At 43.5% G+C, this 14,433-nt stretch overlaps 1 protein-coding gene across 1 annotated transcript; it reads left to right on the top strand.

The window, feature by feature from the left end:
- The first annotated feature begins 242 nt into the window (after nt 1-242).
- On the top strand, nt 243-13,471 carry ATP23 (ATP23 metallopeptidase and ATP synthase assembly factor homolog). The gene is made up of 6 exons (XM_058557760.1): nt 243-548; nt 3,647-3,692; nt 4,375-4,456; nt 8,392-8,529; nt 10,448-10,531; nt 13,016-13,471. The coding sequence occupies exons 1-6, from the start codon at nt 359-361 to the stop codon at nt 13,217-13,219; spliced, it is 744 nt and encodes a 247-aa protein (XP_058413743.1). The 5' UTR covers nt 243-358; the 3' UTR covers nt 13,220-13,471.
- The last annotated feature ends 962 nt before the right edge of the window (nt 13,472-14,433 follow it).

Below are 14,433 nucleotides of genomic sequence, written 5' to 3'. Positions count from 1 at the left end.
TCCCGCCCATCTCCCCGCCCAGCTCCCGCCCATCTCCCCGCCCAGCTCCCGCCCCTGCCCAGCGCGCCCCGCCCATCTCCCCGCCCATCTCTCCCTGCCCAGCTCGCCCCGCCCAGCCCCGCGCCCGTGGCCCCGCCCCGCGCCTCTCGCCCAACTCAGCGACGCCCCCCGGGCTCCGAGCCCCCTCCGGCCCAACGCCCTCGGCCCCGCCCAGCGGCCCTCGCCCCTGCCGGCTTCCCGCCCCCGGCGGAGGGAGGGCCTGGGCGGTCGGGTTGGCGGGGGCGGGGTTCTCCTTCCGTGCCTGAGCCCCAGCAGCCTGAGGCGGAAGGGAGCGACGGCGGCAGGGCAGGCGGGCGGCATGGCAGGAGCTGGGGACGCGCGCGGGCCGGGCCCCGCGGCCGGGGAGCCGCCGCCGCAGCAGCGCGGCGCGTGCCAGGTCTTCCCCGAGCGGCCGGCCCAGGGGAAGCCCCCGCAGGAGGGGTTCCTTTCCGGCTTCTTCACCAACGACCAGAAGTGCCCGCTCATGCTCCTGAAGACGCTGGAGACAAGTAGGGGCCGTGGCCCGGAGGCCGGGGTCGGCGGGGCGGTGTCAGACCCGGCGGGCAGGGCAGGGCCGGGGCGCCCCTCTCCAGGGGGCTCCGGGGTCAGCCCCGGGGGCGGCGGGGGCCGGCTTCCCGCCTCTCAGCGCAGAGGCTAGATGGGCCTCCTGGGGGCGGGAGTGGGGGGTCTGGGCCTCAGTTTCCCCATCAGGAGGCGCTGAGACCCTTTTCAGCACTATGCTTGCTTGTGGAATGCAGGAGGAGCGGCCTAGGAGTGTGCCATTTCCGTCACACTCACAGGTCTGACAGATCCTCCGATTTCATATGTAAATTATACAGCAATATGGGGACTTCGAGTCCGGGTGGCGCAGAGTTTTAAAGAGCCGCGTTCGTTAAGGCATACTTAAACTGCCGGCAGTGCAAAAACAATTTTGCAAACTACTTTTCCTTGGAAGGGTTCTTAACCTTCGTACGTGGATGGGCCTCAGTGTAGAAACCCCTGAAGCGGACTGCGAAATCGTGTGTGTCTGCACCTAAGTGCATTTTTCTGGGGAGAGAGTTCATAGCTTCATCATATTCTCAAAGAGGCCCACGGCCCCCAAAGGGTTAAGCACCAATGCTGTGGGTGAAATAGCGACACAACTACCCGCTGACCAATTTCTCTCTAGTCCCAGGACGTTGCACTAGAGGAGATTTCTTAGCTCCTTTACACTGACATCGAGTTCCTAAGTTTACTTCAGATACATTTAGAAAATCAGAATCTTCAACGGACTTGTCCCAAAGCAAGGTTACTCTTTCAGAGCTGGCCAGTCACGGTTCACAAGTCACAAGCACCCCCGGATTTTCCAACCTTGTTGGGGTTACCTGCATATAGGGAGTGGGGAGGTGGGAAGAGGAGGGGGCCTCAGGGAATGATGGCATTGTATTTCCTCTGCAAATGTGTATTGAATGCCTCCTGGATTCTGGTGTGGGGAAATACAAAGATGAGTAGGGACCCTGCCTTTAAGATATTTCAAAGTGGAACGCAGTGAAAGGAACATGGGCTGTGGAGTTAGACATGGGGTCAAATTCCGGTCCCTCTCCTTATTAGGTGTGGAAGAGTGATTTAACTCCCTGATCTCCTCTATCCTTATCTGCCAAAAAAAAAAAGGAGAGGGAGGGATAAAAATACCTCTTTTAGAGTTGTTGTGAGGAGTGGATTTTATGAATGTGAAGTGCCAGCATGTCAGGAGCTGAATAAAGGGGAGCTGTTCTTACTGCAGAAGAGACAGACAGTGGAGGAGGAGTTGAGATAGGATGTGGGGAGGGCAGCCGAATATGAGCCCTGGTGGAATTAACATGCCTCAACCTTCCAAGGGGAGGGTGGCTGACAGAAGCTGTTGGTGGTATTAAAGCATCAACCTGTAGCTTTAACATCCTGTCCCTGGGGCAGGGGTGATGGGAGAAACCAGGCCTCACAGGAGACCTTTGTTACCTTTTTCTACAAAGCAAATCTGTTCTAAGTCTTGCAGGTCCTTTGTGAAGTACCAAACCACTGTGCTTCCTGCATATATATATATATATATATATATATATATATATATTTTTTTTTTTTTTAGTAAGAAGACTATAGACTTTTGAATCTCTTAGTTCTCTTAGTTGCTTGAATAATCATGCACTTCGTATGGTGCCTGACACCTGATATATACTAAATAATGCTTATAATAGCTTTACTGTTAACACTCTTAAGAGGCGCAGGTTAGTAAAGCAGTAACCTATAACTCTCATCCTTCACTACTTTTCTTTTACTCACCTCTTTTTGCTTTCAACACTTTAAAAAAACACACACCCTTGATTTCTTTTCTTTTTCCATGTTTTTCTTATGTCATATAATTTGCTGTGCATTATTCTCTCAGACAAGACGCCTGTGTGACAAGTTGATATTGGAGGCCTTTAGGATGGTTGTACTTTCCTGTCATCGTCACTGGCTCGTAGACTCTTAGCAGTGGGAGGGCCCTCGGTAGTTGTCTGGGCCTCTCGACCCCCATGCAGGAAAACCTCTGTGCCGTTGCTGATCAGAGTTTATAGACCTCTGCTGGAACGGGTTACCTGTTCTTTGAGGCTACTCATCTGTTGTATCGACAGCTTTAATTCTTGGAAAAATCCTTTCTTGTACTAAGTTGAAATCTGCCCCATGTAACTTCTACCCTTTGGTCCTTGTTTGGCCCTCTGAACAAATATTGACTGAATCTGTTCCCACATGGCACCCCTTCAAATACTTGAAACTACCGTGGTCCTAGTTTTCTTTTTCCTTTCCAAATCCGCAAATCCTTTCTTGCTTCTTACTGAACAGAGTCCTGTACTATTCTAGTTGCCTTCCCCCATGGAAGCGCTTCAGTTGGCAGTCCTGTTTAGAGTGTGGTCTCAGAATAGGACACTGTGTTACCAGTGAGGTCTGACCAGGACAGATGGCAGTGGGGCTACTGACTGCCTTCCTCTAATCTGGATACTGTGCTGCTGCTCATTTCTATGTATGTGGCCCCAAATTCCCTCAGTCTTTTGGTATGTGCTTTTATACGAGTTTGATCGTTTAACTAAAAATGGCCTATAAAAGCGTATTTGATATTATCTAAGATGTTTGGCAGTACCCATCTTGGCATTTGTATCACTATTTCATTTCATTAAAGATTTGCTTTTATGTTAATTTAAGCTTGTTTTTTCATATCTATTTTTACCAATTTTTTTTTTTTTTGTGAGGAGATCAGCCCTGAGCTAACATCCGCCAATCCTCCTCTTTTTTTTTTTTTTTTGCTGAGGAAGACGGCCCTGGGCTAACATCAGTGTCCATCTTCCTCCACTTTATATGGGACGCCGCCACAGCATGGCTTACCAAGCAGTGCGTCGGTGCGCGCCCGGGATCCGAACCAGCGAACCCCGGGCCGCCGCAGTGGAGCGCGTGCACTTAACCGCTTGCGCCACCGGGCCGGCCCCTATTTTTACCAATTTTAAGATAGCATTACTTCATTAAGATTTGTGCATTACTTTTTGATAATATACTGCTATTTGGATAATTTAATTGGTGCCAGTTTTTCCTATTAGCATACATAATTGAATCAATATCTTTTTAGATCCGTACGTCAAACTTCTACTTGATGCCATGAAGCACTCAGGTTGGTAAGTACATCTTTTTGAAGTGCTCCTCTATATGCTGGCTGCTAAAAACAAAAAACCAGAAAACTGGAACGACTTCAGATTTTCACTTCTTGCCACAAAGCCTTTTCCATACGGTGGATGGTGGTGATGGTTGCTTCTCTCCAGGGGGGCCTGGTTCTCCTTGGACGTCTTCTGCCCTAACTCTAAGTCTCTGGCTCTACCGTTCACCTCAGGTATTTAGTAAAGACAACACTCAAATCTTTCTTATAAGTAATTACCAAACCTGGCTTTTCCGCTACACCAGCCTCAGCATTCTCCTTAATGGGGAAGAAATCTCCGCTTGTTGTGTAGGAGCCTTCTAGGTGTTGTTTAATTTTGAGGGGATTAGAGGAGGTGACTTGAGCTCGACTTCTTAACATTCTGGCCTAGGGGCGGGAACTCCAGCATATTTCCAATATGTTCTTCATCAGTCGACCAAATGCTTTATGGAATCCTGTTCTAGAATTTGAACTAGGATAGATTTTGCAGACAGTTTCCTTATTTTACAGGTGAGAAAGCTGAGTCCCGAAGGTGTTTAAGTTGCTTTCCCGGGTTTCATCTGTGTTAGTGGTGGAGGGATTTATGATACGGGTCGCCTGTTTCCCCTGCACCACACACACACTGCTCCTGGACATTGTCTCTTTAATCCCCTCTTGCCTTTTAGTGCTGTTAACAAAGACAGACACTTTTCCTGTGAAGATTGTAATGGGAACGTCAGCGGAGGTTTTGATGCTTCGACATCTCAGGTGGGCCCGTTTTTGCTGAGTTATTTTCTTTCCTCCAGTTCTCTCTCCTGATGTTTGCTGAGCACCTTCCACATGCTGGGCATTCTGTTTGTAGACTTCGTGTAGGATTAAAAAATGAACTAGTCATGGTCCTGACTCTTAAGGGGCTTGCGCTCTCAGAGGGGACACAAGAGGTCAACACGGACAATGATAAAATAGGTGAGTGTGGTTACCACAATGGGACAGTGATGTGATCGACTGAAAGAGGCCAACAGGTTCAGCTAGAGGATATAAAGCCTCTTCAGAGGCAACGAAGACAAAGACTGTCACCCAAAGCAGGGGTGGCATGAGCGGAGGTGGCAGGTTGGGAAAGCACAAGGTGTATTTGGGGAATGGCGTGTTATCTGGTTTAGCTGGAGGGCAGGAATGTGTGGGGAATAAGGGGAAGTAGGATGGAAAGAAAGACAAGCCATGTGGTGGGAGGCTCTGGGTGCAACGCTGAAGAGTTTCACCTTTACGTGGTGAAAAGTGATATACCTTTCACAATTGTTGATTAGGGGAGTGAGTTTTCTCACCTGTAAACTATGGTTAATGATTGTATCTATCTCATAGAATGGTTATGAGAATTAAATGAGATACCTCTTGTAAAGTGCTTATCACAGTAAGTGTAGTAAGCATTCAATAAATGTGATTAGTTTTAAGTCATTGGAGGGTTTTGACAGCGTCTTGGAGGTGGTAGATGGATTATATCAGGTGATGAGGGTAGATAAAGGTGTTATAAGTAACTATTTCATCTTGAATGTATGACTCACATTTAACTACACTTAATTGTTTCCTGGGGAATTTTGTATGTATTTTGGTTATTTATAGCTGTTGCACATTAATCATGGGAAAGAGCAGTATAGCACAGGGGTGAGGGCTCTGGGTTTTGGAGTCAGGTAGATTGCAGTTCAAATCCCACTCCCCTGCTTATTAGCTGTGGGGCTTGGGCAAGTCATTTGCCTTTTTCTCAGTTTCCTCATTTGTAAATTGACAACCACAATACCTCTGGCTCTCAGAATGGGTCTTGGTAAGTTCATTTCCCCACCAGAGTTAAATGGAGTGGACATTTTGAACCCCCATCTTACTTCTCAGCAGTGTTGAACTCAGTTGAGTACTCTCTCCTTTTATTTTTTTAAGTTAAAATTTGTATTGTGACGTATCTCATTTATCCATAAAAGTGAAAAACCTACATGTACACTTTTGGCCATGATAGTAAAATGAATACCTGTGTAACTGCCACACAGATTTGAGAAATAGATCGTTGCCAGGACTTCAGAAGCCTGTGCCCCTTCAGTGCCCTCCTTGGATCGCTTTCCCTCTCCCTTCCTTATTCCGACTTTGTGATAATCATTCTCTGCTTTTCTGAAAGGTTTTTCCATCTATGTGTACAGTCCAGTAATGTGTTATTTAGTTACCTACTTTTTTTTTTTTTTTTTGTGAGGAAGATCAACCCTGAGCTAACATCCATGCTAATCCTCCTCTTTTTGCTGAGGAAGACCAGCCCTGAGCTAACATCTATTGCCAATCCTCCTCCTTTTTTTTTTTTCTTCCCCCCAAAGCCCCAGTAGATAGTTGTATGTCATAGTTGCACATCCTTCTAGTTGCTGTATGTGGGACGCGGCCTCAGCATGGCTGGAGAAGTGGTGCGTCAGTGCGCGCCCGGGATCCGAACCCGGGCCGCCAGTAGCGGAGCGCGTACTTAACCGCTAAGCCACGGGGCTGGCCCTAGTTACCTACTTTTAAGCTTTGTAATACTTTGAGTTATATGTGATACATACTTGGTAGTTCTATGAAATCATACAGTATATAGTCTTCTGTAACAGTTCTTTTGTTTAACATTGTGAGATTCGTCCATGTTGTGTACACCTCTGGTTTATTTCGTTTCAATGTTGTATAGTATTCCATTCTGTGTCTATACTGCACTATCTAATGTTGATTGTTTCCAACTTTGTTATTATGAACAACGCTGCTGTGAATGTTTTTCACCTTTTCTTCTGGTGCACATGTGCAAAAGTTACTCTAAGGAGTGGAATTGCCGGGTCACATAGTCTGCATATGCTTGACTTTTGCAGGTAATGCCAACACTTGCGTCCCATGGTTTCCAGTACACAACTCTCTTCTGGTTGCTCCTTTGCTAGCTCATCTTCCTCTACCAGCCCTTAAAAGTTGAACTCCCTTAATCCTCGGTGTTAGAGCCCTTCTTTTCTTACTCTATTCTCTGCCAAGGGGATCTCATTTATATTCCTAGGTCAGAGCTCTCTTTTGACCTCCACATCCATATACCCAAGTGTTCACTTGACACCTGCACTTACAGGCACCTCAGAGCTGACATGTCCAAGTCCAAATGATGATTTATGCCATCCCTCATCCCAACCCAACCTGGTCTTTTAGTTTTGCATATCACAGTGAAAGTTATCCTATTACCATCCATCCTATTACCCATGCCAGAAATTTAGGGATCATCCTTGATCCCTCTGATTCCCTTCCTATATTCTATCCATCACCAAATTTTGTCCAGTTTACCCGCTAAATACCTTTTTAAGCTCCCACTGTTCTAGCTCAGACACCATTATCTCTTGCCTAGAATACTTCATTAGCCTTCAACTGATCTCTCTGCATCCAGTTTTGCTCATCTTCTGCTTATTTTTTCTACTATAGTGAAAGGATACAAACAAAACAAAAGCACCCCTCTTTCATTACTCCCTTTCAGCGACTTCCCTTTGTTCTCAGGATAAAGAGTGATTGGCCGCTGTGACCTCACCAGCCTTATCTCATGCCTGCCACCTCCAGCTCTGTGCTGCAGCAGTATAGGTCTGCTTTCAGCTTCTCAAACATGCTCTTCCTTCAGCCTCCGCCTGCCGTCTGCATAGATGTGTTCTCTGTCTGGAATGCTCCCTTCCCCTCTCCTCAGATTTAACTCCTGTTCATCCATTAGATCCCAGTTTAAACATTCCTTCTGCAGAGGAGCCTTTCCCAACCTCCAGACCAGGTCAGGCTTTCTCATTGAGTGGACTCATGGCAACCTGGCTGCTTCTTCGTGACAACTGTCGTTGCATGTATTTAAACATTTTGGTAAATATTTGGTTAATTTCTATCTCCATTAGTAAATTTCAAATCTACTGATAGGTCTCAATAAATATTAGTTGGATAAATGAATGTTGAATGAATGTGTATAAAATATCTGGCACCTATCCCAGTGTCTGGCACATAGTAAGTACACAGTAAATGGTAACTGTTATTATGAGGATCCCTCATGTCTTTATTATTCTTATAGGGTCCTGCTCAGTGTGCTGTTGGCTTTTTGCACTTCTTTCTGAAGGTCTTGCTGAGGATTTTTCCTGGCAGTTCTAGTAGAATGGGACAGTGGTGGTCATTGATTGTTGATTCATTGCTCATTCAGAAACTTGATATGAAGCATTTTACTTATGTTCTCATTTAATTCTCACAATTCTATGAGGTAGGTACTCTAATTATCTCCTTTTTATAGTTGAGGAAACTAGGCACAGGGAGGTTAAAAAACTTGCCCAAGGTCACTGAGTTAGTAAAGACTGGGGCTGGAATTTGAATCTGTCTGCTTCATTCCAAAGCCCATCTCTTAATATAATGCTGTGGAGGCCAAGACAGACTGGTACTGTCAGCCCAATGGGGATGGCATATGAATAAATGTCCTTAAGCCTAGTGCTGTTGTAGTCCAGAAAGAGGAGAAGGGAGAAGTCGGTCGCTGGGGAGGGCTTCCTGGAGCACGTGTGGTTAGGACTGGTCCTCAACGGATGGGTAGGTGTGGGGTCACTGGAGAAGCGTGGGGGGAGGCGTTCTGAGCAGGTGAGCCCCTCCTGTGAGAGAGAAGACAGAACCTATGAAATGAGAGTAGATTTGAGATATAACCAAACTTCTCTTATTTTGGTGTCTCCTAGATTGTTTTGTGCCAGAATAATATCAGTAATCAGGCCCACATGAGCAGAGTGGTCACCCACGAGCTCATTCATGCATTTGACCATTGCCGTGCTCATGTCAACTGGTTCACCAATGTCAGACATCTGGCCTGCTCAGAGGTGAGTTTATTGTGGAAGATACTTTTTCCCCCAGAACACTCTGTGTTTGAACATTTTATTCAAGTACAATTTATTTAAACATATTCCTTTTTTTTACTGTCATAGTTCCATGTTAGTCTTGAATTTCCATTTTTAACTATCGATTACAATGAGACATTTTAAATATCTTTTTAGAATTGTCTTAAATATAACCTTTAAATCCTAGTAAGAGTGATGACTGACTTTAATTATAATAATAAACTATTTTTTGTGTGGAATAAACTATATAATATAAAAATAATAGTAGTTAACATTTACTGAGGGCTGTGTGCTAAACACTGTTCTGTGTGTGGATTCTTATTTAGTCTTCACAACCACCCATGAGGTAGCTACTGTCATCCCTGTCTTGTACATGTGGAGAGTGAAGCACTGATTTAGATCGCATGATTAGGAAGAGGCAGAGTCAAGATTACAGTCAGAGTTCTTAACTGGTTTGCTCTGCTGCCTGCTGTAGGTGAAGCTCCTTGTTTGTCCCAGAGTAAAACATTTAGTCTCAAAAATACAACATAAAAAGATATTTGTTGAGCACTTTGGGTTGCTCTCAGAAGTACACGTGTATATTTGCTCCTAGAGAGACATATGTATTTCATGCTTGCATTTCATTAATTGAAGAGTGCAATGTGCTGAGAAGTTAAGGAAACTAATATAAATTTCAAGCTTATACTTTATAACTTAGGTTATTTTCTCTTTCCCTTGAAATTAATAAGCGGCCCCACTGCATCTAATTATAACTCATATTATTTGGATAGTAGACTGAAACCTGAGTTTTTAAATAGGTCTCTCTCAGGTGTTATGAGAATTAATGCCTGCTAGCTAGTTAAAGTGTGTTAAGTGCCTGAGCTCCTCAGAGGAATGAGGCCATGTTATTGTAGAAATAACAAGAAATGGGCCATTCTGATGGTAATGAATTAGCAAAAATGTGGTTAGGTTGACTGTAGAATCTATATGGGTAGTTCCATCTATGAAAGCTGCTTTTTACCTTAAAAATATAGTAAATTAGAAAATGTGTCCAGTGGTTACCAGAGGGGAGAGAGAGGAGGGCGAAAGGGGTGACTGGGCACATGTGTGTGGTGATGGATGACAGTTAGTCTTTGGGGGTGAACATGATGTAATCTACACAGAAATCGAAATATAATGATGTACACCTGAAATTTATGTGATGTCATAAATCAATGTTACCCCAATTAAAAAAAAAAAGAAAGAAAATGTGTCCTAACCTCAGGCTGTCAAGCTCATAGCATGACCAGTTTGGAATGTTCTTGATTCTTTGTGCTTTGTACCACTTAGTTTTTCATAGGACACTTGAGGCCCTGGAGGAAGGCGTGAACTTACATGGGTTCAAGAGAAGGTGCAAGAGAGTTTCAGTGATTTGGGCTGGGGTGGGGGGTTCATATGCTCGCAGTGTGTTAGATACTGGTGTTTTCAGTTTTAAGCTCACATTGAAATTCAGTTTGTAGATCTTTGGAAGAATGCTTTCTTGAAGTCCTTTTGGTAGTTTCTAGAAGTGTTTGTATCTTGTAGAGACATGGGCTTTAACTCTAAGGTCCAACTCTCTGACTTTCGGTTCCAAAAGAAATTGGTTCTGTTGGTTAGGCTACAGTGTGAAGTTTGGAACATCTGCTGTGGTAGGCAATTGACCCTCCGCTGGTGTATTTGGCACTGTCTCACTTAGCTCTTGTATATCCGCTCTTTTTCTGAACTGAAGAACTTCCTGAGTCAGTAGAGTTTAAAAAATTCTTTAAAAAAGCCTTACAGGCACTCTTTCTCAGAAAAACATGCTACCTTTATATTCTTTTACAGTTTTTAAAAGTCGGCTGATTTAAAGGTGTAGAGCATGAGCTCTTACTTTCTCTTTGTTTGCCTTCTGTCTTTATGTTAGGTTCGAGCTGCCAACCTTAGTGGAGACTGCTCACTCGTAAATGAAATATTCAGGTTACACTTTGGATTAAAACAACACCATCAGGTAAAAACTAACATATGAAATCAATTACCTTCAAGTGCTGAGTGGAAACAATGAATGAAGAAATGAGAAATACAGTTAGTATTTGAAATTTGAAAGAACTACTTATATGAGAAGAATACAAAAATGTATACCATTTAAGCCAAATAGATGGACTCTAGTTCTGCTTTGTAATTATGGGCAAACTGTATGACTAAGTGAATGATTCTAATAGTGAAAAGAGCTCTGATCTCGCTCTGGGGATAATTTTGGATGGGGGTGCATAGGGAATAGAAGTGAAATCACAGCTTGTCTGACTTTATCCTAGCAGTCCTGGACTTGTATTTTGAAACTACCACAATATTCTCAAGACAAAAAAGTAACACCTTTCAGAAGAGAGGCTGCATTGCGGCCCAGTTATGCTGTGTATTAGCACACCTTTAAGGGATGTGTGATGTGATAGCTAAGCTGTGGATTGGCACAGACTTGATTATGATGAACTGAGCTGAGAGAGATTTTGTAAACAAAACAAAAGATGTGACTATACATGAGATCATCCTGCTAGAAAGCGTTTAAGATCCACGATAGATGGACATGGGTAGAGGAGGTATAGAACTGGTGGACTGATAGTGAATGGGAGCAGTTCTGCCCACAGCAGCCAAGGGGCTCTGTGTGCACACTTAGGAGAAAGGCTGGTGAGAGATTTTCTATGGGAAGAGCTTGCTGGGCCAGATTGTGAGGTACAGGGGCATCAGGACAGCAGTTTCAACCAGATACCGTGAGAGTAGGCTTGGAAACATACAGGAAGGCCCCTGGTTCTCCAGAGAAGAGAGTCACTCAGCTCTGGAGTGGAGGGTGGAAAGTCACAGTGAACTCCTAAGAGAAACTGTGAACTCAGGGAATGGTAGCCAGAAGACAAGCCTGCTGCCTGGAAAGGTGATTACTCGGATCAGCTGTTAGGCTTTCAGCCTGTGACAAGTCAGCTTAGTGATACGCCACTTACTTGGCTTGTGCTGCATGTCTTCTGCGCCCTGCGGTCCCTGCTTCTCGGTAAATCAGCTCAGGCTGCATTTGAGTGGGCTGTGCGTTCTGGCTCTGGTGGAGAGGGTGGAAGTAGGGCGCGCGTCAACACACCCAGAGAAGAGGACACTGTGGTGAAGGCACGTGACCCGGGGCCCAGAGTCTTTGAGAGAGAAGTCTCTCCTCTTCTTACCGGGGGTAGCAGCAGCAGAAAACGAATACAGCCAGCAACAGGACGGAAGCTATGTGGAGGTAGTGGGAGTTTGGTTGAGGGAGAGGAGTCTTAGAGAATGGAGTCCCTGCTTCTGCCCAGCCAGTACCCAAGAAATGCAAACATCAGTTACGGTAGGAAACTGGTTGGAAAATTGCACCAGTTATTTGAACCGAAATTTATGAGCTCTGGAAAGGAATCAGTCTGAATTGTGGTCTATACGTGTGTCTCTCAACCCCGTGGGAGACAGATTTTACCACTGTTGTGTTTCCCTGGAGGAGAGAAATTTCCTTTCTGGCAATGGCTGTCCTGGCTCCTCGCGGTCTTTCCTCTCCTTCTTATTTCTTCGTGCCGGGGGTTTGTTTTTAAAATCCGTGTTGATGTAGTTTAGGTTGAGAAGCACTCGTTTTTATTCCAATATTAGTGAGCATCACCAGCTCGGGCACGCTGACTGGGCCGAAGTAACGCTGGATGGAACACGCAGAGAAAATCAGTGATCGTCGGGACGCACAGCCGTCAGAACCAGTGTTTGTTTATTTTTCAGGAAAAGGTTAAAAGCTATTCTTTTGGGTTTTAATTTGGGCCTCGGGAGAAATAAATGAATTAAAAGCTCTCCAAGAATTGGAATGGCAGACCTTATGTTTCTTAAAATATTTAGAGTACTGAGAGATTCTAGTCTGTTACTACATAACATTAGGTAAATTATTTTCTTAGGTAGAGAACTTTAGTACCCATGCAAAGAACTCTCAGGAAAAAAAGTTGTTTGATTTTGTTTCTTCCCTGAAAAATTAAGACTCTTCCAAATTTTGTGTGTGTATATGTGTAGTTTGCCCCCAGGGGAGAGTGCCCTTCTTGAAGGAAAAGTTATCTAGCATTGGTCAACTGAAAAGTTAAGGAAGAAAGACGCAGAAGTAAAGTATATTTAAATTTTGTTAAAAATTCAACCAGAACCTTATTTATAGACATTTTTTGTGATTTTGCAAATTGGGAGTTATTTTTTGGCAGACATTGCCTAGAACTTCAGAGAATGACATCTGCTTATCTTATGGGAAAAGGTGAGAAAATGGAGTAGGTCTTACTTACACCTAAATAATTTTAGATTGAACTAAACATGTTTCATAATTTAAGAGTTATGTTTCTTCTTTGGCATGACAGAAATTAGTAAAGTAATATGAGAGGACATTAATTTTCACTGTGGTTCAGACATTATATAAAATATTATTTCGTGATTAAATTTTCATATAAGATTAAAGCCACATACTTTTCTCTCTCCTCAGACGTGCGTGCGAGACAGAGCCGTTCTTTCTATCCTGGCCGTTAGGGATGTCAGCAAAGAAGTAGCTCAGAAGGCTGTTGACGAAGTGTTTGAACCTTGTTTCCATGACCATGAGCCTTTTGGAAGGATCCCACATAACAAGACTTACGCAAGATATGCCCACAGAGACTTTCAAAACCGCGATCGGTATTACTCAAATATATGAAGACAATGACATTTCATATTACAGAGCTTCAGTGACCATGAGGGAAATGTGGTTCTCGAGTGCACCAACGTATGAAACATAAATGATCAAGTAAATACAGATAAAACACAGAAGATGCTGGTTCTAGCGTATGATCGGAAAAAGTAACTGTGGCAAAAAACGAAACTGCCTTAAACTCCAAGGCCAAAGTCATATCTTTATAGCTAACCATTTGGCACATAAGGCAAATAAATTACATTTTTGTATTTTCTACTTTGTACTTGTGTTTTTTATTTTTTATTATTGTGATTTGTTTTTATTACATGTGATTATTTAAAAATTTGATTATGAAACCTGTGAAGTGTGACCTTATATGATGTTATAGGTGACCACTGTTTGTATTTACATTGAATATAAAGAAAAAATGTCCCCATCTCATTCTAACATTTACTGAGTTGTCGTCATGATCAAAACGTGCAAAGAATGAAAGCTGGGGATAGTTCATTCAGCGATCAGTGCTGCCCCTTTCCCTGCTCTCCTTTCAGCAGACAAGCAGACAAAATCAACACCTTTTCATGGTAAAACACTCAACAAACTGGGAATCGAAGGAAACTACCTCCACACAATAAAAGCATATATGAAAAACACATAACAAACATCATACTCAATGGTGGAAGACTGAACACTTTTCCTTTGTGATCAGGAGCAAGGCAAGGATGCCTGCTTTTGCCTTCTAGTCAACATATTATTAGAAGTCCTAGCCAGGGCAATGGGTGAGAAAAAGAAATAGAAGGCATCCAAGTTGGAAAGGAGGAAATAAATTTATCTCTGCAGATGATAGGGTCTTAAATGTAGAAAACCCTCAAGATTCCACAAACAGCTGTTAGAAGTAATAGACAAATTCAGTGAAGTAGCAGGATACAAAGTCAACACACAAAAATCAGCAGTATTTCTGTACACTAAAAATGAGCACTGAAAAGGAAATTAAAAAAGTAATTCCATTTACAATAGGATCAAAAAGAATAAAATACTCAGGAATTAACTTACACAAGCAGGTGAAAGGCTGGTACAATGAAAATTTACAAATTATTGCTGAAAGATATTAAAGAAGACGTAAATAAATGGAAATACATTCCATGTTCATGGATTGGAAGACTTAATATTGTTAAGATGTCAATGCCACCCAAAGTGATCTACAGCTTCAGTGCAATCCCTATCAAAATCCCAATAATGCT

This window comes from Diceros bicornis, chromosome 17, assembly GCF_020826845.1.
Source record: "Diceros bicornis minor isolate mBicDic1 chromosome 17, mDicBic1.mat.cur, whole genome shotgun sequence".
Lineage (NCBI taxonomy): Eukaryota > Metazoa > Chordata > Mammalia > Perissodactyla > Rhinocerotidae > Diceros > Diceros bicornis.
This window is presented reverse-complemented; position numbering and strand designations above follow the sequence as displayed.

Bases quoted from the DNA above. Each gene is read 5' to 3' on its own strand.
- ATP23 (XM_058557760.1), top strand. From the start codon at position 359: ATGGCAGGAGCTGGGGACGCGCGCGGGCCGGGCCCCGCGGCCGGGGAG. The intron at 549-3,646 runs GTAGGGGCCGTG...ATATCTTTTTAG, and splicing joins CCTGAAGACGCTGGAGACAA to ATCCGTACGTCAAACTTCTA. The intron at 3,693-4,374 runs GTAAGTACATCT...CTTGCCTTTTAG, and splicing joins GCCATGAAGCACTCAGGTTG to TGCTGTTAACAAAGACAGAC.